The sequence below is a fragment of the Taeniopygia guttata genome, chromosome Z, assembly GCF_048771995.1.
Source record: "Taeniopygia guttata chromosome Z, bTaeGut7.mat, whole genome shotgun sequence".
In the NCBI taxonomy this organism is placed as follows: domain Eukaryota; kingdom Metazoa; phylum Chordata; class Aves; order Passeriformes; family Estrildidae; genus Taeniopygia; species Taeniopygia guttata.
The window spans coordinates 49,882,003-49,906,274 of record NC_133063.1 but is presented as its reverse complement, the minus strand read 5'-3'; the positions used below and the strand labels follow the sequence as shown (position 1 = coordinate 49,906,274).

The 24,272-nt window shown below is 35.6% G+C and overlaps 1 protein-coding gene across 1 annotated transcript in view; it reads right to left on the bottom strand.

The window, feature by feature from the left end:
• WDR70 (WD repeat domain 70) overlaps positions 1-24,272 on the bottom strand; it is a 125,338-nt gene that overhangs the window by 89,421 nt on the left and 11,645 nt on the right. The window contains exon 6 of the mRNA XM_002195375.6: positions 2,627-2,686. Within this exon, the coding sequence (XP_002195411.2) occupies positions 2,627-2,686 (60 nt within the window). The remainder of the gene's footprint in view (positions 1-2,626; positions 2,687-24,272) is intronic.

The window sequence follows — 24,272 nt, the reverse complement described above, 5'->3', positions numbered from 1 at the left end:
GCTCACTACTGCAGGGAGAAAATCTGTACAGCCAAAGCTCAGTTGGAGTTGAAGCTGCCCAGAACCACGAGGGAAAACAAGCTTTTTTTTTTTTCCAAGCTTATTAATGATTAAAGGCATATTTTTGCACTTGAACCATATTAATGGTTAAAGTGTAGAAATAGTATCCATTCAAGGATAAGGAAGCACACTTCACAAAGAGGTCAGAGACAAAGTAGAGATGTTTAAAGCTTTCTTTGCCTCTGCTTCTGACAGACCAAGGAGGTCCCAGACCATGACTGAAAATCATCAACTCCCAGCCAATGCTGAAACTGTGCAGGATGTGCTGCTCCAAGTCGATCCCTACATCAGGCTATGGAACCTAATGAGATTAATCAGAGAATTCTCAAAGAGCTGGCTGATGTTATTCCAAAGCCTTTCCGGCAGTCTTGGGAATCCGGAGATGTCCCAGCTGACTGGAAACTGACAAAAGTTGTCCCGGTTTTCAAGAAGGGCAAGAAGAATGACAATGCTGTGATTAATCACCACCAGCACGGCTTCATGAGAGGAAAAGTCTTGGGTACTGGAAAAGGCTCCCCATGGAAATTGTCACAGCAGTTGACAGAGTTCAAAAAGTGTTTGGAAAATGCTCTTGGGTCCGTGGTGTGACTCTTAGAGATGGTGCTGTGCACAGCCGGGGGTTGGACTTGATCCTGTTTGTGAGGCTCCTTCCAACTCAGAAAATTCTGTGATTCTGTAACTCAGGTACCTCACAGTATTTCAAATATACAATGCCCTAGTATAGCCAACTGTCTGAAAATAGTACTTTCAAGAAAACAAAGATGTGGCAGAAATGAAGGTCCCATTCAGCAGGCAACTGATTCCTCTTTAATCTATATGTCCTGCTGTAATTCAGAGGCATATACTTGCAGAAATCTTTTAAAATGTGAAATCTCTTATGTGTTTCTAAAAAGAATATGCCTCTTTTACAACTTAAATGGAAATTTTAAACTCTAGCCATTTCTTCCATGATTTCTGACATGCAGAAAAACTGGGGATCTCCTGATTAATCAGAACACTCAAGTGTTCTATTCAGTAACTTCTTTATGACGGAGCAGTTGTGAGATAAAATATTAGAAAGTACAAATTTCATATTCTTTCTCATACTCACCTATATATCAAAAGTACAATGAGAAATAAAAAATATAAATGACATTTCATTGAGAACAGTAATTACTATTACACTGTGCAAGCAATACAACTGGGAAATTAATCAGGTTTCTGGGAAGACTCTCTAGTTTGGGAAATCTTTCCTGAGATTTCTCAGCTGCACAGGAATAGACATCATCAAATCCACATTCACTAGATTAAAGAGGTACAGATGGGATATATAAGCTTAGCTGAAATACAGTACACTGTATGAACATAATGAGAAAACTATTTTAAAAAACTGGGGCAAAACACCAAATTCAAGATATGAAGTTACTCCCATTCTTATGTGTGTAAGGTCAGGGGTAAATGGTTTCAGTATTCTAAAACAAACAAACAAACAAAAAAAACAAAACCAAAAAGACAGCCCTTCTACAGAAGAGATATTTTCTGCAATATGTTTAATTTACTGCATCCAGTCTAATCCAACTGCGCTATATATATCCCACATTACAATTCACCTCTGTTCAAGGTGATGACAGCTGCATTCTCCTGCAGTCAAAATATCTCAGAAGTCTTCCAGAACTGTAACTTCCACTTTACAAGGTCTTTTAGTTAGAAATAACATGAGCTTACTCTTTAAGAAGCCATGAAAAGATTTACTGGTTTAATGTAGAAAAAAGAAATCAAAAAAAATTTACCTAATGAATTTTGTTAGGACATGTATTCAAGAAACATAATTGCAGAGGCAGTTAATGTCACATGTAAAATAGGAACCTGATTTGCACTAGTACAATACTCTGCAAAACCTATTATTTATAGAAATTAATACGCAAAGCAGTTGCATGCACTGTGTGTAGAAAAATCCACTCTATTTTCTTTAGTGTAATGCAATGCATGTTTTACATGTCAATTAGCCCACAAAAACAATTTAATTTATATTGGAAGATGTGATTATACAAAGATAGAAATATATAGAGCAAAAAAGATACTTCCAAGATCACTTGTGGTTCTTTAAAAGAAAGCAAAGGAGCAGTACTGGAGATAAAAACTAGAAAAGATGCAGTCAAAGACAAGGAAGAACAAGACCTCAAGAAATTGAGAATGGTGTATAAAAGGCACTAAAATATTGAAGTAAAATGAAGTATTAGCTGCAGAGAAGTTGCTGGTAATAACATTCTTCTTTAAACCCTTGACCAAAGAAAGATCCAGATTAGACCCATGTCTACATATTAGGAAGGTCTATACTAGAAGAAAAAGTAACAATTACAGACATACTTGATGAAAAAAAGACTACAATTGAGTCAAATGGAGCCATATTTAGGTTATTACAAGAAATTGAAGAGGTGGTCATGAAACACACTTTCAATTGCACTAAGAAAAGAGACCAACTAAAATAACAAATCAAGGAAGAAATTTGCTTCTTGAACTTTAGCTGATAAGTATTTGTTAACAATTCTAGAAAAGCATGAAGGGTTGAAAACATGTTATCACTTACTGTCTTTGTTCCATGTCTGAGTGTAATTTCATGAGAGTCTGGGATTTTCTTGACAGGGTTCTGTGAAAAAAAAGATAATTTACCTCTGTGAAACAGTGCTATTCCCGAATAAAACATATTAAAGCAATATATATGTAAAATGTTAGAAGGATTCTGTCACACCAGTCGTTACATTACACAAGGAAGAGAAATGGGAAAATCATATACCAGAGACTGATTTCACATTTTTATTTGCATGAATAGACTCCCGAAAATAACTGTTTTAAAAATATGACACCGTCTTAAGACTAAAACACAAAAATATTATCTTTTTTTTTTTTTTTCCTCTTTGGAAAATATTGTTCACACAGAAAAAATGTAATGGAAGTACTCAAGTACTTTTGAGCAACTTTCTACAAAGGTCATGTGTATCATTAAACCCAAAATGCTTATTTATCTGGCACCACTCCAGTTTCCTAAAATATACACTATCTCTTCTCTTGATACCTGACATCTTTGCTATAATTTTTTGTTGCCAAGTATGATTTTAAAATAATTTTAGGCACATTTTATACTACACATTAAATCTCCTGTCTTTTCCATCTCTGCCAATCCTTTCACTATTTTTCATGCTTCACAGAAACATCTCTATATAGCATCAGGCTGATTACCTTCATACTTTTTTATCTTCTTTATCAGTTCCATCTTTTATTTCTTTGATAAAACTGAAATAATCATTATCTTTGTTTAAGCTACACCTACCCTTCTTCTAACCTTACTGAAACTACAAGGGAGTATATTTAGATTAGGCATTATTCTTTACTTTGAGGGTTGTTAGGCACTGGTACAGGTTGCCCAAAGAAGCTGTGGATCTTTCATGTCTGGAAATGTTCCAGGTCATGTTGGATGATGCTCTGAGCAACCCGATCTAGTAGAAGGTGCTTCTGCCCTGAGGGGTTGAAATGAGATAGTTTTTAAGGGGACAGGGCATGGAGGCTGTGCATGTGCTTTCATAATTTGTCTTTCAGAGCAACCACTTTGCACACTGAAGCCCTACTGGTAAGCAAGACATCCCCTACTAAGTAGTAGTATGGAATAAATCTTCTGCATTCCCTTGTTTCCATGTGTGGCCTTCACTTTTACTTCATTAAGCTGCCTTTATCTCAATCCATGTGATTTTTTTTCCATCCTCTTCTCTTCTCCCACTCCATCCTGCTGAGGACCGGTGTGATAAAGCAGCCTGGTGGGCACCTGGCATGCAGCCAAAGTCAGCCCATCACAAGGTAACAGTAAAGGTTTACCAACAGCTATGCATGGCATCCTAAAAGGTATAGCCCACATGGCATCAAGTGACACTTTCACAGACTCAGTGCTTTAGAAGCTGAGAAGCAGTTGTAACTCAAAATTTCCTAGCAAAGCTGTAATTATGAAAATGAATTTATTGTTCAACTGACACTACAAAGCACACAAAGGTATAATTAAAATACAAATTAGGTTTTCAATGCTCCATCATTCCCTACACTATAAACTGGTATTTGCTGTTCTTGGGATGCAAAAACAGCTCAACAGCCATTGCCTGCACTTGTCATCCAAGCACATGCCATAAAAACCAAAGTGTGAAAAGCAAACAGTTTCCAAGATTCATCCACAACAGCCATCATGCACAACAAAAGATGTACTATTTTTGTGAATTAAAGGCTTTCATAGAAACCATTGTCTTAATCACTGCAAGGCTGCATTTCTGCCTTGGAATATTATAGAATTCTTCATTTCATGTACCTTACCACAAAGGTAGGTATTATATGTCTAGATTGTGACAGCACTGAATTTAATTTTCAGAGGGTATCTTAACTACTTTGAGAGGTCTTTCAGTAAGTCAAAGAAAAAAACAATTTATTAATAAACAAAATTATCTAGAACAAATTTATTTTAATTGCTAGCTCCCTCAGGTGGCAATAATTAAATCCCCCTTTTTATGAGAAGTGTGAAGCACTAACATGAAAACATTTTTACTTTACAACACACTCACGTTAAATAGTATTCTGACTACTCATTTTATGGAATAAGAACAGACAGGAATATATTCTGCCACCTGATAAATCAAACATTCTGAGCCTAAAAGTCAGACACTTGGCGACTGCTACTGGTGCTAAGCAGTACAGTGTCCAAGGGATGCCTGACAATTAAAGTAACTGTTTAGACTATTCAAAATAAAAAAATTAAGATAACAACATCCAGGAACATATCTTGGCAAAACATCTTCAAATTAGCTAAATATTTACAAAAAGCCAAGGTGGCTTATTCTATTTTAGTTAACCATGAACTTCCTAAGTAACTCAGAATGCTGTATCTCTCATGTGCCACAGCACATGCGTATATGCACACAAGATAATCAGATGCAACTACCAGCACTACTGCACTTTTCCAGTTACACTCCAAAGAATAATGAATACCATAAAATCCTTTTTTTTTTCACACTTCGAAAGGGAAATACAGCTAATACATTTAGGCTGATAGAACATCTGGATATCACGTATACTGATATATTACTGTAAGCGTGAAAAAAATGAAAATACAGAGTTTGCCTGAAGTATACTTACACTTCAAGGACTTCAGCTGTTGCTTGGATTTCAGATGTTAACTTTACATAAACTGATTACATTATTTCACTAATATTGTTTGCAAAATTTGTATAGTGATTAAAACTACAGGAGATAAAATGTTTACACAATTTCCAGGGTATTTTTTGTTGCTGTTATTTTCTTTTAAAGCCCATGAGGAAAAGACAGTATTTTAAATTTCTGCTTCAGCAGAAACAGAGGAAAATAGTTATGGTGTTGACATATCTCCTAATATTTTTACAAAAAATCTCAATTCCCAATAAAAGATTAATATATATTAAATCTGTGAAATAGAGTATTCTACAAGTTCACAATTTTTTTCTCAAAATGAACAGTCTTACCTTAAAAGCAATTTCTGCAAAGGGATACTGCAAATTAGCATCACATCTGCAGTATGGAGTTTCAATTCTTTCAGGGAATTCCAGCTCTAGTTGAGTGTTATACTCCGGTGCCTAAAAACAATCTTCTATATACTGCACCACTGTCTGTAAATATTGTGAATTTTTTTTTCCCTTGTTCCTTTTGGGAGTTTCCTTATTCTCAAACAATACTCAGGAATATACCACTAGCAACCAGAGGCTGAAACTAGATTAGCCTCCCCAGAATGTCTTGAGAAAATCAAAGACAAAACCAAAAAAAATCAAATAAACCAAAATTACTCACTTTTTAATGGCCCAACCAGAGAAGGGAAAAACCACACATTTATACCTAAAAGAACCTCTACTGTTCTGTTTGCAGAGGTTTACATATAAATGGAAATTATATTGTATGAGAGAGACTTGCAAGCTATAGGTAATCTTTCACACATCAGGCCCTTAAATTGGAACTTTTCTGGGTACCTACAATACTATAATTTACAGAGAAAAATCACTTGTTTTTTCTCTATGTTAGGAATTGCCTTCTTTGACAACTTCAAGATCGAATACTGTCCTGGAAAAAAATCTGGATTGCTCCTTTGTTCTCAGTTCTGTCCTGAAACACTGGCTTCCTGAAAACTTGAAAAGATTATAACTTGTGAGAGCAGAGCTATGGCACAGCATGGAGAAAAAAAATGCAAAACTACAGTTGGTTGAACTAAAAGGTGAGCACTTTCCCTACCTTAATCAAGAGAAAAGGTTAAAGCTGGTTTGGCTACTATCTACTTGAAATATCTTTAAGAGAGCCTTTAAATTGATCTCGGAGCTGGAGCATTTCTCTTGTGAGGACAAGCTGGGAGCATTGCTTAGCCTGGAGAAGAGAAGGCTCCTGTATCTCAAGGGGGCCTCAAAAAAGTTGGAGGGACTTACCACAAGGACATGTAGCATTAGGACAACGGGGAACAGGTTTAAACTAAGAAAGAGGGTAGATTTAGGTTAAATATTATTAAGAAATTCTTTACTGTGCGGGTGGTGAGGCACTAGCACAGGTTGCTGAGAGAAGCTGTGGATGCCCCATTCCTGAAGCTGTTAAGACCAGGCCTGGACGGAACTCTGAGCAACCTGGTTTAGTCGCAGGGACATTGGAATGAAATAGTCATTAAGGTCCCTTTCAATCCAAACCATTCAATAACTTTAACTTTAACTACTATACTAAAAACACCCTTCTGCCCCAAGTGTACACTTTTGGGGCTCTGGTTTGATATACTCCACAGGGAAGATACTGTCTGTTCATAGGCAGAAGTGATGAGAAGGAGGCAAGAGCTACATTTCACAGAGATTTCTCCATTTCTGGTGAAACTTCAGGTTTTACAAGTATCACAGAGGTAGTCTGACACAGATGATTACTGCCTTATTTGAAAATAGATGGAAATTACTGGAATAGGCAGCAGGAATAGCTGGTGGGAGTGGAAATGGAACAACAGACCCTAGCAATAAACAGTAATTCAAGTACCTCTATGTACTCAAGAACTTAATTGCCCCCAAAAAAGGTCCCCCTACAGAAGGCCATGTTTTAATCATTCAAATCTCAGTCCTTCTGGCAATTAAGGAAAAAGGATTTTCTATTTTTGTGCCTTTTGTTTAAATACAAAATGTTCATGTTTTCATGCAAGTTTTTTTAAAGCTTATTCTCTTCCCATCCAAAATGACTGATTTGCATGGAAAAGCAAATGTCACACTGCTGAGGGGCAAGGCAAGGAGGGGAGAAAAATTTGAGACCTTTAGAGACCCTTTATTTTGTACACCAGCAAAAAAAAAACACTGACAGTGCTGAAATCTGCCTTGTGACCAGATACTTGCAAATTTATCCCTCTGCTATTTTCTTCAGCAAAGCATTCAAAATCTTAAGTTCAATTAAGAAAGTTAATCAAGATGACAGGAAAAAGTTAAAAATAGAAATGGAGTATCTTTTTATAAAAATGTTCATACTGTAAATTATGCTACATATTGAAAGAGAAAGCTCTTAAAACATTTTAAGAACAAAAATATAGGCAGACAACTCATCAAAAATCACAACAGAAAGGATGGGATATACGACACAGTAATTCCCAAAGCAAACAGGTACAAGAGTACAAGCGCTTCACAAAACCATGGAATGCTCAGTGCTGGAAGGGACCTCTGGAAATTTGGAGTCCAGCCCTCCTGCCAAGGCAGGGTAACCTGCAGCACGTGACAGAGGAATTCATCTAGGTGGGTTCTGACTATCTCCAGAGAAGGAGACTCCATGGACAGCCTGTAATATTTAGACAGATGAAACACCACAGAAAACCAGAGAATTCTGGAGATGGGCCAGTGTTTATCTCAACCACCAAAGAAACCTGGTCCAAGTGCTGCAGTATCTAGGCACAACCATATGTTAATACGAATAGCAGAAGGCTTAAAGTCATGCTTGTTGTTGCTTGTCTGTATCAAAATGTGTTTGGTTTACGGGTCAAGTATTCCCTCTCACATATCACTTAAAATACAACCTAAATTCTTTTTTTCAGTGTGAAGAAGTTCTAGAAATCCATAAAACTTCACAGGGGGACACTTGCACACCCTTCTTGCATTGGAACCAACCTCAGGCCCACAAAAAAGCAGTTTTTTCCTTTCTACCTCATATCTAACTTCAATATGCAAGTGAAGGAAATTAATAAACTATTTTAGTGATGATGAACAGAGAGAATAGAACCCTGTTCCATTCTTCAATATTAAGTCTGAAACATTATTTAAAGAAAGATAAAAGGAAGTTAAGAGGAGTATTTCACAAATCCGGAAGAAAACATCCCTCATTCCTGTTTTCAAACTAGATAAATGTTTTCAGCTGTTAGGCACCCAGATGAATTTTCCATGACACCAGTGAAAGGTGAAGGCAGTAGTAAGTGTTCTAATTTATTTTTTCTGTTCTTTTTTAAACCCATTTTTCAAACAACCCACACAGTGATGTCATGTTCTGTTCCATAAGCATGCACTGATTAAAACCACACTACTTGTAAAATGGGCAGGTTTACCAAGTCACAATTTTTCATTCTTCTCCTCTGTAAATTAAACTGAAAATAAATGTGTAAGATATACACTAAGGTTGCACAAGTGAATACTGAAGAGAAAGATAAAGTATGAAAAACTACAATATCAGAGATGGGCAAGCTGCTGTTCTACAGCAACAAAAAAATGTAAATTTTTTGGAGTTTACAGGAGTGCATTACCCACAAACTTCCATGCAGAAGGAAGCATACAGATTTGAAAGGACATTTCAACAACTTTTAATTTCCTGTCTTTTAGGTGTTAGAATTTACAGATATATTCTCATGCATTAAACTCAGCTTGGGCCACATTCATACAATCTGAGTTTCTAAATGTGATGCATCTAAATATGGAAACAACTTTCTTCAGACTTCCTATACAGTCTTCAAAAATAAGCAAATAACTGCAGAAGAAATGTACCGAAAACCAAGATTATTTTGAAACCTCTCCTCTTCATTAATTATTCAGGAAAGTGCAAAGCATCTGAATTCCTAGCATAGGTGCCTTGATTATGTTGGATGAATCAGGGCATGTGTGTCTATATTCTGTAAACTTCTGGTCTGAAGATAAAGGAAAACATTCTGGAAAACAGGAGAACGCATGCATACTACTGGTATGAATTATGGCATTCCCACAAAACATCCAAAATATCCACACTCATGGAAAAACAGAGGTAAGTGTAACTGCATGATGAATGCAAAAATCTTTCAAATTAACAGAATTAAGGGAAGGGCCCTACAAAATTATATTGTTCCCAGTTTCCAGCTTTTAACTTAGGTAAGTCAAAACAGCGCAGAATATTTACATCCTGAATTTTAAGTGTAGGAAGATCAAGGAGACATTATTCTTTCCTTAGTGAACTAAGATATACTGCTTCAGTGTGCACTCAAGAATTAAAAGGTGTTTTTTAAATAGATTAACTTCCTTTCAAATACCAACAGGAAGTAAAATTAATCATTCAGCACGGAAACAGATCCGTGGGTAATTTTTCCCAACATTATCTAATTCACATTTTTCTCTACAATCTGAACCCAAGTGTTTTGTCAGGTTCAACCAGCAAGGAAAAAGACCTTAGATTAGATCTTTATTCCAACATGACTGCCTAAAAGTAATAAATGTCTCTTGTTACTATAGGTCAGATACAAATATTTTATTAGATGTTGAGTCAAATGGTAACTCAGAGACTGTGCCATGACACAACAGGTAACATCAATTAACTCTCCACTTCCCTTTCATGCCACTTACCAGCATACCCCTTTCTGAAAAGACTCCAGTGGTTTAGCAGTTTAGGAAAGGTAATACAAATAGAATCTCAGCATGTTTGCAAGCACCATTTTTAGACATAAAAATCATACTTCTAAAGTACAGCAAAATGCCTGCCTGTCTTCTGGGGGCTACTTCTAGGCACATTTCAGGAGGTTGCTGTTTTTCATCTAGATTCCAAAATCTCATTCGGATAAATTTTCTAAATTTGTAATAAGCCTTTGATTTATGAAGTCATAATTTATACTAATGATTATGACCTGGGAATTGTTCTCACAATGTATACCAAAGAAATTCTCTTGAGCCTTTTCTACAACAAGTTACAATCATTGATAAAACTGATTTAAATCTAAAATTACCTGGAGTCATTCAAGTTTCCTCTGCAATTTCTGGGAGACAAATTTACTTAAGCTGAGTATTCCAGTTACATTCCACTCATATAATCAACCACCTGTTTCATCTTTATCTTCTCAGCTTCAAATGGGTGTAAATATCAATACTACAAATTTGCTGAAACCGTACGTATAACTAGCCACGTACCACCAAAAAGCACCCCTGTTAAGTCAAGCCACCGTTTTACTGCAATAAAGCAATACAAAACATTACTACTACCTGCCATGTTAGGAATTAAAAAAATCTCTAGCATTTTCAGTCAGGTTTATCCTTTATTAAGGTTATCCCTAAAAGCTACATAGAGCACTTTGTTTTAACACAATGGAATACTACCATTTACTCTGCAACAGTAAAACAACTTCACACAACCATAGATCAGCCAACAGTGAGGAGAAATAAAACAAACTCTGAAAGCTCTGTTCAGGTTGGTAGGTTTCCAAAACATAGCTTAATTATGAAATCAGAAAGGGTATTTACCCTTTGTAATTGTGAACTTTTAAGTCTTTGGAGTAGAAGTGCCAAATGTTTAGCTCAGATGGGAACAGACATTCACCTAGTTTACAATTCGGCTTGTGTAGAATTTTGTATCACAGACTCCATGCAGGATTTCTTCCACAAGGAATATGCCATAAAATTCACCCATGAAAGAAACCAAATCCAAAACAAAGGATGCACAACCAGACTGAACTTAACATTTGTTAATGCATAACATTTTCAGCCTGCTAGCCAGTTCACTTAATTATTTACATTAAACTTGCTCCGAAACATCTTTATCTAAATTACACAGATACTTTATCATTGCCATAATTTGGCAAACTTTAGGGAATAAAAAGCATTAAGTTCTTTCACCTGACTCACTAAGATAAACCATGAACACTTAGATGTTTTTTACTCTTTAAAATAGCTTTACTGTTCTCTACATTAATTTCTGTCAAAATAAAAGTACTTATGAAGTATCGTAAATTCAGAAGTATGTACAAAGTTAAACATGTTTTTTCAAAAAATATTCCTCCCTTCTATTTATTTAAAAAGAAAATAATACTACTAAGCCTTTATAATTCATGCAGCAATACCAAATTTTAGTTACATGCACTTCTATGGAAATTAAATTAAAATTACATATGCAGTACAATAAATATTAATGCTTCTTTTGAAAGTTATGTAACCAGTGAAATTAAGTCCATCAACAGCAATACAATCCTGAGCTCATCAAAACTTACAAAAACAATGCAACCAATATATGATCAATATTTGGAATTGCTATTTAATACAGAAATGGTATTATTACAACTGAAACAAAATCCATTTTTCCTCTTATCAAAAAAAAAAAAAAAAAAAAGCCTTATGCTCATTTTAAGACTTCTGGTGATCAAATTAGCATAGAATTTACAAGAATCAGGATAATACCACCTCTGTACCAGTATAATGGCAACCTCATTATCAAGCCACCTATTCTAAATTGTTTGTGTTTTAATGAGCAAAATTTTAAAAATACACCACTGGTGTAGACCAATCTTTAACCTTTAACTGTGCTATTTATTTGACCTCTACATACCTCAGTTTCCTCATCTGAAAAAATGGGAATAAATAATACCTATTTCAAGGAATCTGCTATCAAGTTTTCAGCAGTGACAGTGAAGTTTCTCACATTCCCTAGGGATCCTGTTGGTCTTAGCAAACACACTACTGTCAGCAAATGAAACCATTACAGCACAAGAGAGTGTCCCTCCACTTTTCAACAGTTCTACAGGTGTTATTGTGCAATATGTTCATTCAAAAGTTTACTTCAGGATCTTGAGAGACAGAAATTTATGGATAACAATCCACCTAGTGACAATGACTGCAGTTGTTCACAAATTTACCAAATAATTAGGGTAAGGAATTAAAAGTATAGGTGCATGTCTATGTTTGTCAGCTAGTCATGTAAAGAAGATCTGCAGCTCAGGGCAAAGGCAGGGAGACAAGGGTTAAAAATTACAGCATGTCTCTGTTACTGCAGGAAGGAAGAACAATTTCCTATGTAGCTTCCACAGCTGGTTCCAATTCCATTACTGTTTCGATTACTGATTCTCCCATGCCACCCATAAATTACCTTCAAAACATTAACATTTAAGCTCTCTTATAGCAGCACAATTTTATGTAATGTGACATGAGGATAAATTTCTAAGTGACTTTATGAATCTGAAAAGAGGAAAAGTTATATTTATATTGTATGGACTTGAGGTCCATGCTTGGTAGAAACACACCTTCCTTCATGCTTCACTCAGGTATATTCTTTTATCTAAAACTTATGGCAGAAGAAAGCAGTGTATTAGGGCGAGATTATGTACCTCATATTGCTAAAATGGTTGTAAAATACAACAGCACTGCAATAATTTTCAAACTGTTCAAGTATTAAGCACTAGATTAGAAATGGTAACCAGTGTGAATATCCTGGCTTTATTTGGAATCATAAAGCAAATAACGGTAAAATGTTGTGTGCAACAATTATGAAAAATGCTTGTCTTTTAATGCATTTATATGGTGCATATATACCATACCTATGTATGTTGATATCCCTCCAGCATATTGTATCAAAAATACTGATTCCCATACATGTAATGCAGTCTGAAAATTCCAAATTATTACAATAAAACCTTACAGGACACACAACTAGACAGAAAGGCACTGATTTCTACAGAGCAACCAAACGATAAGTAGCCAGTATGGCTCAGCTCTGGGTTATAAAGGAAAAGAACAAAGACCTCAACACAGCTTTCAGTGGAATGTCACCATGTTAAATCCAACACTTATTACAGTCATTCCTTAAGGAGCCTGAAGTATATGAGCACAAAAAAAGCAATGTTTTCACTTTTTAACCCAGACTAAGATAAAGATCCATTGTCTTGACAACATGAATATTTTAGCTGTATGAACAGAAAAAGAACACAAAAGTCAATATCATATCTTCTTGAAATGCCTCATTTCAGATTATTACTGACATTATTTAAGATCTTAGACATCTTTCTTCCTTCCTAACATATAGAAAATGTAGATTAGATACAACCTATGATATCTCTTCTTATTTAATAGGTTTCTTGATCTTCACAAAGTTGCTGATGATACTCCATACTACACAAAGATTCCTTGAGCTACAGAAAAAAATCTTCCTTTTACAATCTAAAGTTTAAGTCTGGATTATATGATTCAAATGAAATTGCTATTACTTGTGTATGTAATAAACTTGTTAATCTATCTGAAATGGGTTTACAACAATATGCATCTTCAACTCAGTCATCACAGACAGTTACCAATATATTTTTAGTTCATACCAATCTAGTACAAAGATGGCAAGTTCAGATATTCAGATAAAAGAGCACTATTACTTTTTTTGTAAGAGTCAGGTCAGAAAAGTCCATAGATATAAAGAACTCCAGATTCCAGACCACATATTTACTAAATATCTGCTGTAAAATTTTCAATATTGCTTTTTTGCTTTTGTGCTCGTACATTTTAAATAGGATAAATGTCTCCCTTGCAGGTGCACTATGCTGATACTCCAGTAAGTATAGTAGGTTTGTTCATTGAGCCGCTTAGATTACATTAAGACAGAAATCATTATTAATGCCTATTACTTACAAACAATCATTGAATAGTTTAAGTTGATAGGGACCTGTAAAGGCCCTATAGTCCAATGCCCCTGCAACAAACAGGGATATATTCCACCAGATCAGGTTGCACAGACCTCTGTTCAGCCTGGACTTAATTTTGTTTCCAGGAAGTGTTTTACAGGCCTCAGTGTAAAAAACATGTATCTAAGCTAAATCAACCCTCTTTTAGCTCAGTGCCATGACCCCTTGCTCAATAACTACAGAGCCTGCTAAAACATTTGTCTCCATCTTTCTTGTGGGGCTCCTTTAGGTACTGGAAGGCTGCAGTAAGGCATCCTCAGTGTCTTCTCGAGGTCCCAATTCTCTCAGCCTTTTCATCACGAGAGGTGCTGCAGACCTCTGAGCAATTTTGCAGCCCTTCCAGGGACTCACACTGAAAGGTCCCTGTCCTTCTTTTTTATGCTGAGAGCCCAGAGCTGGATGCAGTGCTCCAGGTGAGACTCATCAGAGCAGAGCAGAGGGGCAGAATGCCCTCCCTCCCCTGCTGCGCATGGGGCTCTGGATGCAGCCCAGGCTTTTGGGGCTGCAAGCACACATTGCTAGGTCATTTCAGGCTTTTGATTCCCAAGTTCTTCTTGGCTCAGTTGTTATCCGTACATTTGTCCTCCAGGGATGTAAAAACAAATGAAAAATCCCCCACAATAAGGGGGAAAAAATAATAAGCTGTGTGTATAATGTTTATGCTACAAGTGCAGTCTTGATGTTATTGAGAAAATAGATTCATCATGCCTCCTGGCTGACTTATTGGTGAAGTTTCTAGGGAATGCATGATTCCATAACTACTGTTTCCATTAAAAAAGCAAGCTCTATCTATAAAAATCCTCTAGCAGATCTTCCCCTGTAATAAGCAAGTTCAACATGCTTATTCTATTGAAAAAGAAACTAAAGTACAAAATACACCAAAAACATGCGTGAGAGAAGCAGAGAACTTATAAACACTTCCTGGCTTTTCACAGGAAAAGCTGAAGTGGTGGGCAGGAACATATGACCCATAAAATAATCTGAATCAAAGGCAGTCCAAGATTTTTTGCTCATATTTGTTCAAATTCCCCGTTATGGGCATATTCCAGACAACTCATAAGGAAGCCAAAACAAGGATTCCCAATTTTGCATAGTTTGCTGCACTTGGGCAGAATTTAACTGCTTTTTCTGGAATTCATTCTGTAAGGCCAAATTCTTCACATAAATCTCATGTTTGACATGCCCCTTGAATGTGTGATCCACTAAATGACATGGTTTAGTTCTGAAATGAATTCTATCTCATGTAACACCTACTGCTGTCCCATACTTGACTGTTTCCCAAGCCTCCTAAGAATTTACAATTTACATTGTGTGGCCTCTTGGGAGCCACACAAATGGACTGTAGATATGCTTCCAAAACCATTTCACAGTGAGTTTTTCGATGCCATTGTATTGTTCACAGAACAGTTTTTGGTTTTTTTAACAGTTTTTGGGGTTTTTTTAACAGTTTTGCTTTCAGAATTTACCTGGCCTTCCATATCATACATTTCAGATACTCTGGATTCTTAGTTCACTTAGCTACCACAAGTAAAATCCAGTCTGAGACAGCAAAAATGGATCTCTGCATAGAGAATGATGGCAACCCCTTGTCTTTAAGTTCCTCATATTAGATATGACAAACCACTACAGACAGGGAGAAGCTGCCTTCATTTTATTTAGTGAGTAAAATTAGTGAGTATAGTATTCACTACATAAATCAATTCTTTCATAAATGACTGTGTAGAACAATCTATTAAAATGAGAAAACATTCTAAAATGCAGAAACCCTGACACTGAGTAAGTTGTTCCTACCTGTGAACCACTCACCCCTAGAATTTCAGTGTAATACAGACTTAAGGAAATGGGAAAAGCAAAAGAATCCTGATTTTAAAACAAAATCATCATTTTGAGACAAACAGGTACAAAAATTGTTAAAACCCACTATAAGTTACTCATGCATTCTGAAATCCTCATAGTCACTATGATACTAAACAATTCCAGTAGCATGGACCATAGGTGAGGGAACAAGCTAAAAAGAGTGAGCAAATACATATAAATAGATTTTTGCAGCTGGTTGTGGATATCAAGGACTTAGAAGTATCTATTAATACTGACAGGGACTGGGCAGATAGAAATTGCACTATTAAAATTTTGCACAATAAAGGGAGTGGAAGAGTTCTGCCTAACACACTGGAATTTTTCATAAGGATCTGTATTTGCTCCAAATGATATTTACTGTTATAGTGTCCACAAACTTGCACTTAAAGAACTCAACCAATAAGCTATAATATGAACTGCACACAATTTAAACCATCCACCCCAAAGGATGAATGACCTGAGATGACCTTCTTAGAACTTGCAATTACAAGAAGGTATGGTATGTTAAGCCTCCTGCTTACACAGTAAGCCCTTCTCACTGCAGAAGTGCCAAGCTGAGAGATTATTGTCAGTGTGCCTCCTGCATGCCTTTTTAGCTAGAAGAATGGCACACAGCAAGGTCAAGCAGTGCATTGTCAGGGGCTGCCACACAGCATTTTCAAACTGCTTATAAATTCTAAAGCTGGCTTCTTTTCTTTGATGAAACATGAATCGTTACAGGTTAAAGATAAATTAAATATTACTTATTCACCTTATTTCAAATAGAAACATTCTGCATGTTTGGATTCTTATCAGCTCCTGGCCTGCAATACAAACTTCCTAACACAGAAACCCTAAACTACCAATGATCTTTCATTAAGATTATATGTGACTCAATCACTCCTGATTTAATTTTCTTTATCTACAAAAACATCAATTCCTACAAGGAGCTTTGAAACAAAAACAAAAGAAGTTCTGGGAAGTTCTAGTTACTGGGAAATTCTCCTGCTCAATTTAGTTCTGAAAATGAGCCACTTACCTTAGCAGTTATGTAATCATATGAGGAAAAAACAGCATAAAAATAATTTTTAATTTATATATAAATTTAGTTTAAAATGCTAAATATATATATATCACTAACTAATATTCCAAAAAAGTGAACACACCAGAAGTGCCAAGGTTGACTCCAAAAAAAAAAAAAAAAAAAAAAAAAAAAATTTCTTACCATACTTGGAAAGCAAGTAGATTTGATAAACACATAACCACCAAAAGGAAATATGAATCTGCAATACCAATTTTTTCATTTCTTTTTCTCACAATACTTTGGAAATTTTCAACACTTTAAAGTATTACTCAGAGTAACATGCACTCTTTTTCAGACACCCACCCACAAGATGCAGCTAGACACAAAAATTTTCCTATAACATTTTGGGTAGCTTCTGTAGTATTTTCCCACCCACTCAAACCTGGTTGTAGAGTCCAGAGGATAGTCCCTAAAAGTACTACACAGAGTTGCAGCTTCCATTAATTCCTACACAATGAGATGATTCTCAAGAGGTAAACTAATAGCCCAATAAATAGCATTGTTGTAACTAATTTAGATCTAGGATATTCATTTTACTCAGAGGAATCAAGATTTCTGCTGAAGATGTATTGAATTATCTTACTACTACCCATTCGTTGTAAAACAGAATGCAGTTTCTTATCTGGAAAACAAAGCTTTGAGAAGCCACAGGAAACTACTATGAGGCTTTCTTATAAATTCACTGTCTACTCAATGTATTGCAATTGTCTTCCCTAAGAAAAAAAATTATGGACAGCAACTGGACTAAGTCTTACACCATTAATTTAGAGATAATTGAAAGAATCTGCCTTTAATAGTGCAGCTGCCCAATGCAAAAACTTTACTACTCACAAGCTTGCACTGTCACAAATATAAACATTTGTTACTTTAAAAATACTTTTAATAAGTTCCTTTACAGAGAGGAAAAAAATATGAAAGTCACAAGAGACAGGGATACAAGCAGGAATGGGAAAGATGGGATCAACAGAATGCCTGATCCCTAGAGGGCACCACAGGAAGCCCACAACCAACTGGCTGTCCTCACCAAAGAAAATGCTAGATAAGGCAGCATTTAATCACAGAACAGATAAACAACTCTGAAGGACTCTGAGAAAGAAATTTAGTAAGTGCCTAGTTAAAACAAATGAAGTTACTAAAACAAGTAGTTATTGACAGAAAAGAAATCCATGTCAGGATTTTTAAACTATTTTTTTATTGAGATTTACTGTGAAGTTTACTCTTACATCATTATTTCTTGAATTTAAATTTGGATGATGCACTTCTAATGAGTCAAATATTACCACACTCTTACGTGTGACCCAGCATTTAATCTTACGTGCCTATATACCCATGCATGTGATCCAAATGAGACAGATTTTTTTATATGTGAGGAAAAGTAAATGTATGAAAAAAACACAAGTAACATAAAAGAAAAAGAAGCAGTACATCTTCTCCAGATGGGGTTTACATCTTCTCCAGAATTTTAATATTTTTCTACAGAAAAAAAATAGGGAGATAAAAACCAATTTATTTTCAGATGGTCTTAAGGCATCTAAAATGGCACAGAATGCTCATAATGACCACAACTTGACACTGTAGACCAAGCAGAGGCTGTCCTTAAAATGATTCAGCACTCTGTGTCACAGTGATCTGATAAAACAGGCATCTGCAGTTTGTAGACAATGAGGATGATTAAGCTACTTCAATTTTCTTACAAATTTCCATTTCTGACATTTTTGGTACTCAGTAGAAAAGGTAGCAAATGAACTTCAAGAAGGAATGTCACAGAGAAATATTTTTATTCATATATTTAAGACAAGATCAGTTACTTCATGGCATCAGTTTTGCAAGAAACAAACACTGACTATTTGAATTGCAAAAAGTTAACAAATCTGGTTAACTGAAAGCAAACTGATGCCCAGAGAAGCCACACATAGCCTGATATGCACATCTGCCATCTTTGCAGAGACCAGCATGTTCCAAGACATCCCAAGTAACAGACTGGTTAGAAAAAGATACCTTTATAAATCCAGACAATGCATGAAACTTTAAAAATTACTGAGTTTAAAAACACTTACACTGCTGCATAAATCCTAAGTAACTTTTCCATCCTCCAACTAATCTTCCAAAGTTGACAATTCCATTTTTAACACAAGAGAAAAAAGGAAAAGGCTATATGTATAACATGATTTCTTTAATTTTTTGTTTTGCTCTTTAAATTAAAGTATTAAATCCCATGTTTTGCCTGTAGTACATAATAGGAAAAGAGCAGTTAATACAAAAGCTAGTAGAGGCAGAAATTAATATAAAATTTGTCATCATTCACAGGATATTGCAACTCTAATAATGGTTATCATCTCTTTTTGACACCTGAACTGCTGTAGAAATATACACCCTACAGTAAGTGATGGGCAAATACTACTATATTTGCAATATTTGTGAAACACTTGACTGAAAAGAACAAAGCAGACTTTCTAACATTTCCATGAAAATAACAGCAGTTAGAATTCTAGCTTCTGTTTTCATTCTGGATACTTGAATTAATTAACTAAGCTAACCCTTCAAAGCCATTTTTTTCCACAACAGAAGTTTTTGTCATATGTAGAAAAATAAGTTCTAATCCTGATTTCTACAGCTCTTCCAGAATTTAATTCCTGGCTCCAGCCTAGATCAGAATAACAGGGCATGGACAAGACATTATACTACTCAGTTACACCTCATGTGGGTGCCCAGGCCAGGTAAAAGGGACTCTTCCAAGGAGAAGGGCGTTCCTTTTCCAGTCACCAGAAGCCATTCACCTTCGCTTAACTGTCCCAGGTGTGGAGACCATTTTCCACGTGAATCGCCCTCTTTGCACACTTTGGTTATTAATATTCTTTATTAATACTGTTACTCTTTGCTTTCATATCCATTGTAAATTGTTCTTAACTAAATCCATGATCTATGCTCTTTGTGTCTCCCACCAGAGGGAGGGAGAGGAGCAGCTCATGGTCTTCTTTTTAATGGGACTACTAAATTGGGGAATACCATTCCCAAACCATGACATGGTTCATACTCATTATTATATGAAAGATGACCTAAGGGGCCTCTGTACTGCAAAAGGTCACCATGACTGACTGAGTTCAACCCTTATTTATGCCCTTGTGTTTCACCACATGAGAATGCTCACTAAAATTAATCCCACACACCTAAATAATCCAAATCAAAAGTCTTTCTTCCTTCCATATTTGGTTATTTGAATATTTAGTAATCTTTACTTACAATGGTATGTCAAATAAACATTCAAGTACAGTACACAAGGTAGTGCAACAAAATACTATCCAAGATTCTAAGAATTTGAAAATCATTTTATTAGGCTTTAAAATACAAATAAAAGGAGAAGCAGGAGTAAAGGAAGGAAGTTCAGTGTGATTTTTGTGCGATCTGGATACTGTTAGCATCAAGTACGTGTAGTCCCTGTATACTGCTAAGTGCTCACCTGCAAATAAGAGATGCCATTGCAGCAGTTGTAAAACTATATGTGTGGTAGTCTCATCTTCATAAAAATCCAAAGTCGTCTTTTAAACAAACAGCAGACATTCCTAGAGTCAACAAAACTGCTCTCCAAGGATTTCACTGGAGCAGTCTGCAGTTCCAGCAGTTTAATATAAATCATTTCTTCATCAAAAATCTGTGAAGACTTGCTCTGGAGAGGAAGTGTAACTGCATGTCACTTACACTCTCCCTTCAAATCCAATCCTTTTAAATTATTTATTCATCCCCACCATAAATATTTCAAATACTTGTTATCATCTACTTCATTTTCCTCTTGATTCAAGCAAGAGTACTCTGTACCTGTATTTCTCATTATTCTGTTTAGAGCACAAACAACTTTTCAAAAAGATAACACTCACATACCAAATAAAGAGCAAACCTGTTATCTTCAATTTGTGTTTTCTATAGTGATGCCAAGGTTGAACATAGTGTGACCATTGCTGTTAGTTCCCTGGTCAAATTTAAAAAGATTTTATATATTTTAACAGTGATAGAAACAACATGTTATTTGTGCTCCTTTTTAAAAGTATATAGGAAATTTGTTGCAATGGCCAAAAACTGCATCAAGCATTATATAAAGAGGCAGTCACCGCTTCGTTTTGACTGTGGTTTTGGCTTTCAAAGAATAACTTAATTTCAGTATCTTCACTTCCAAATATCTCAACTTCTACTAGAAGTTGTTCAGGACAGAACATTCGTATACCATTGCATGTACCAATGTTCACAGTGTGTTGCATTTATCATTGCATGTACCATTGCAACTACCCATTCTTGTTAAATAATACTGTATCAAAAGTACAGTTCTTATGACCGAGATAAGCATGCAGGGTATGTGTTTACAAAGACTTTTTTTTTCATTAAGAGGTAGGTCACAGAATTGTACAGCCCCAAGATTATACATGCCTTAAACATACTTGGCAGAAAAAAAAATCTAGAAGTCTATTATCCCTCCAAGCACAGTAGAGGGCATTAGCTTCCACAAAATCATGTCGCTATAAAGAAATCAAGGATCTCGGAGGGATGAGCATGAAGATCCCATGTTTTAACTGCGGAAGGTTTACAGCCACCATATATCTGGCCTTGGGATGAAGAACACCTTGCATCGGTCTTAACAGCTCCCTCTTCAAACACAGAAATGGTACCAGCAGCTCCTAAAGAAGGCTTTCTACAGGCTACACCTGCTAAAGCTGACCTGGTAAAGAGTCTTTAAAAGAGCTGATAAAAAGTAGAAACAGGACATAAGAAGATCTCTGAACTTTGTTACAAAGGGCAGTAAAAACTCTAATTATGTTCTGTATCACATTTTACTTAAGACTGGTAAAATCACCTCTCTCTAACTTTGAAGCAACTCATAGTCAACAAATATATGCCTCTTAATTTTCTCACAAAATATTTCCAGAAACAAACTCACAGGACCCTAAGTACCTATCTGTAAGGGAAACATTCTAAAACCTTTCCTATTCTGTCATATTACAAATCAATTAAAATCCATATAATCCACCAAAAAGCATGGTGTGATATACAGCAGAGAAGGTGTGGCCTTACTAAATTGAACAGAATCAAGCAATGGAGACCTTGCAAGTACACTCTAGGAACAAAAGGTAATCAAGTGTGGGACACTTGGTTGAAGAGGTGATGAACAAATACTCCATGCCTCTTTATCGAAGACCAACATTCCCTAAGGAAACCTTGTTGGCTTCCTCTCCATAAAAAGATCTCTGTTTTGTACATTGAGTATTTCTTTCTTTATAGCTTCTGTTTGATTCTCTCACACTGGAAGACAGAGACCAATTATTCTGTTTTCTTCTAATTTTTGTGAAGTTTGCAAATCCTTTTTAACTCACTTTGGATACAATCTTTCTCAATCTTTGCACCACATCAATGATCCTTAGAAAAATGCCACAACTTGTACCAAGTTCAATATAAATAAAATACATTTACCTCATTTTCATTGTTAAGACTTAAGAACATATCACGCACATATATGAAATAAACATTTGCTTCATGTTTATATAGGAAGGTAACACACAAGCAAATTGAAAGCAGTGGTTAACTGCTACCTAATTTTTTTCTCAAAAACTAGAAATATTTAAAAGATATTGCCCCTCACCCTCAAAACCACACTTTTCTGTCTCTGTTGCATACAAAAATTGCTTTGTTTAGCTTACTATACTTTTTTCTCTTTAGACAAGATGAAACATGACTGGGTAAATAAGATTCAGCAGTTACACAACAGACAGTTCTCAGTCTAAATCTTACAAATCCTTAGGATCCTGACTAAAAATTCCCATAACATTTATTTATTTTTACAACACTACGATTTTTAGTCTGGTACCATAGCCAAATTCTAATTGGAGCAATTACAGTCTACTTAAATTCTCCATCTAAATCAGCAGGAAACTGCTGCCTTCCATTCTGAACAAGTATTACTGGTATGTCCTGTTAAACTTCTGAAAAAAAATTTTAAATATCTCTAAATAATTCCAAAACTTGAAATACAGCTGTGCTATCATTTTGGAGACAGGCCAAATCAGAGTACAGCCTTGGGCTGTGAAGAGGCCCAAGGCTGTACTTGTTTCAGGGACATAATTACAACATGATTAGTTATCCCTTTGGTGCTGCAGGGAGAAACCTTCTCTGTTCCAACGGAGAATGAACTGTTACTCACCTTCAAATAGAAGGTAAATCCTTGCAAACACATCTGACAAATTCTTTAACAATCCTCTTTACCTGTTGCCTCAAGCCAGAAAAAGTGTCACAAGATGCTAACACTACATTAAGTTTTGTTAAAGATCTTAGCACATTTTCTAATGACATTGAGAAGAGAGAATTGACAAAATACACACTTTATTACTAAAGTCTTGTAATACATGTAATCCATTCCCTGGAAAAATGTTTCTGTCCTAAATTTAAATCTGTCTACGTACCAATCCTGACACAATCGCTCTTGGTAATCTTTGTCCCTCTTCAGACAGGTTTTGAGTGCACAGATATCAGACAGACTCCCAGTGCATTTCACCAGGGAAAAAAAGCTAGCCAAGCCTCTACTGTATTTTCCAATCCAAAATTTACCACATGCAATATTCCCTAATTATCCATTTGCGCTCTTGCAAAATAAGCTGGTTTATATTTTAAACATTTTCCTGACATTTCCTAGAAATCAACCCTGAAAAACTTCACACTACAGAAGATGCTCTGCTTCTTCCCTCCTCCTCTTAGCTTACGACCATGTGAAAAATGGACACTTGACAAATCCCACCAGGTTTTTACACCATTAGAAGGCACTACAGAAAAGAAGCGCTGAACACTTCTCAAATAGCCAGCTTTAATTTTCCTCACTCCCCAAATTAATGCAAGTCTTTTATATAAAACAGGATACTAAACCAAGAGGAAAGTATCAGAGGGAATTAATACCACATCTACCTATTATCCTTAAAATGTACTTGATAGAGCACTATTCCTTACACTACTACAAAACAAGCATTGTAATGCATTTGGATAAATACTCACAAGCATATTGTGGTTTGTTACGTGTCATCACTTTTGACACAAATGGAAGTGAATGATATTAAATTAGTAAGCCATTTAATCTAAATATTTATTTGTTAAATGTAACTAATCATCAATATCAACACAGATTAAAGAAACACAGAAAAATCCTTTAAGACTGCACTACAAAGACTTGCATATATCAAATGAATTTATATCAATTTGGGGAAAAAATACCTCAAGTCACAAGTCACACATTTAATACAATATCTAAGGCTCTATTAAAAAGTTGTGTTTGTTTGCATCACAGCTGATTTATGCAAATTATAAAAATGCATAATACTCAAAAAATACCAGTGCCAATTCAAAACATTGAGC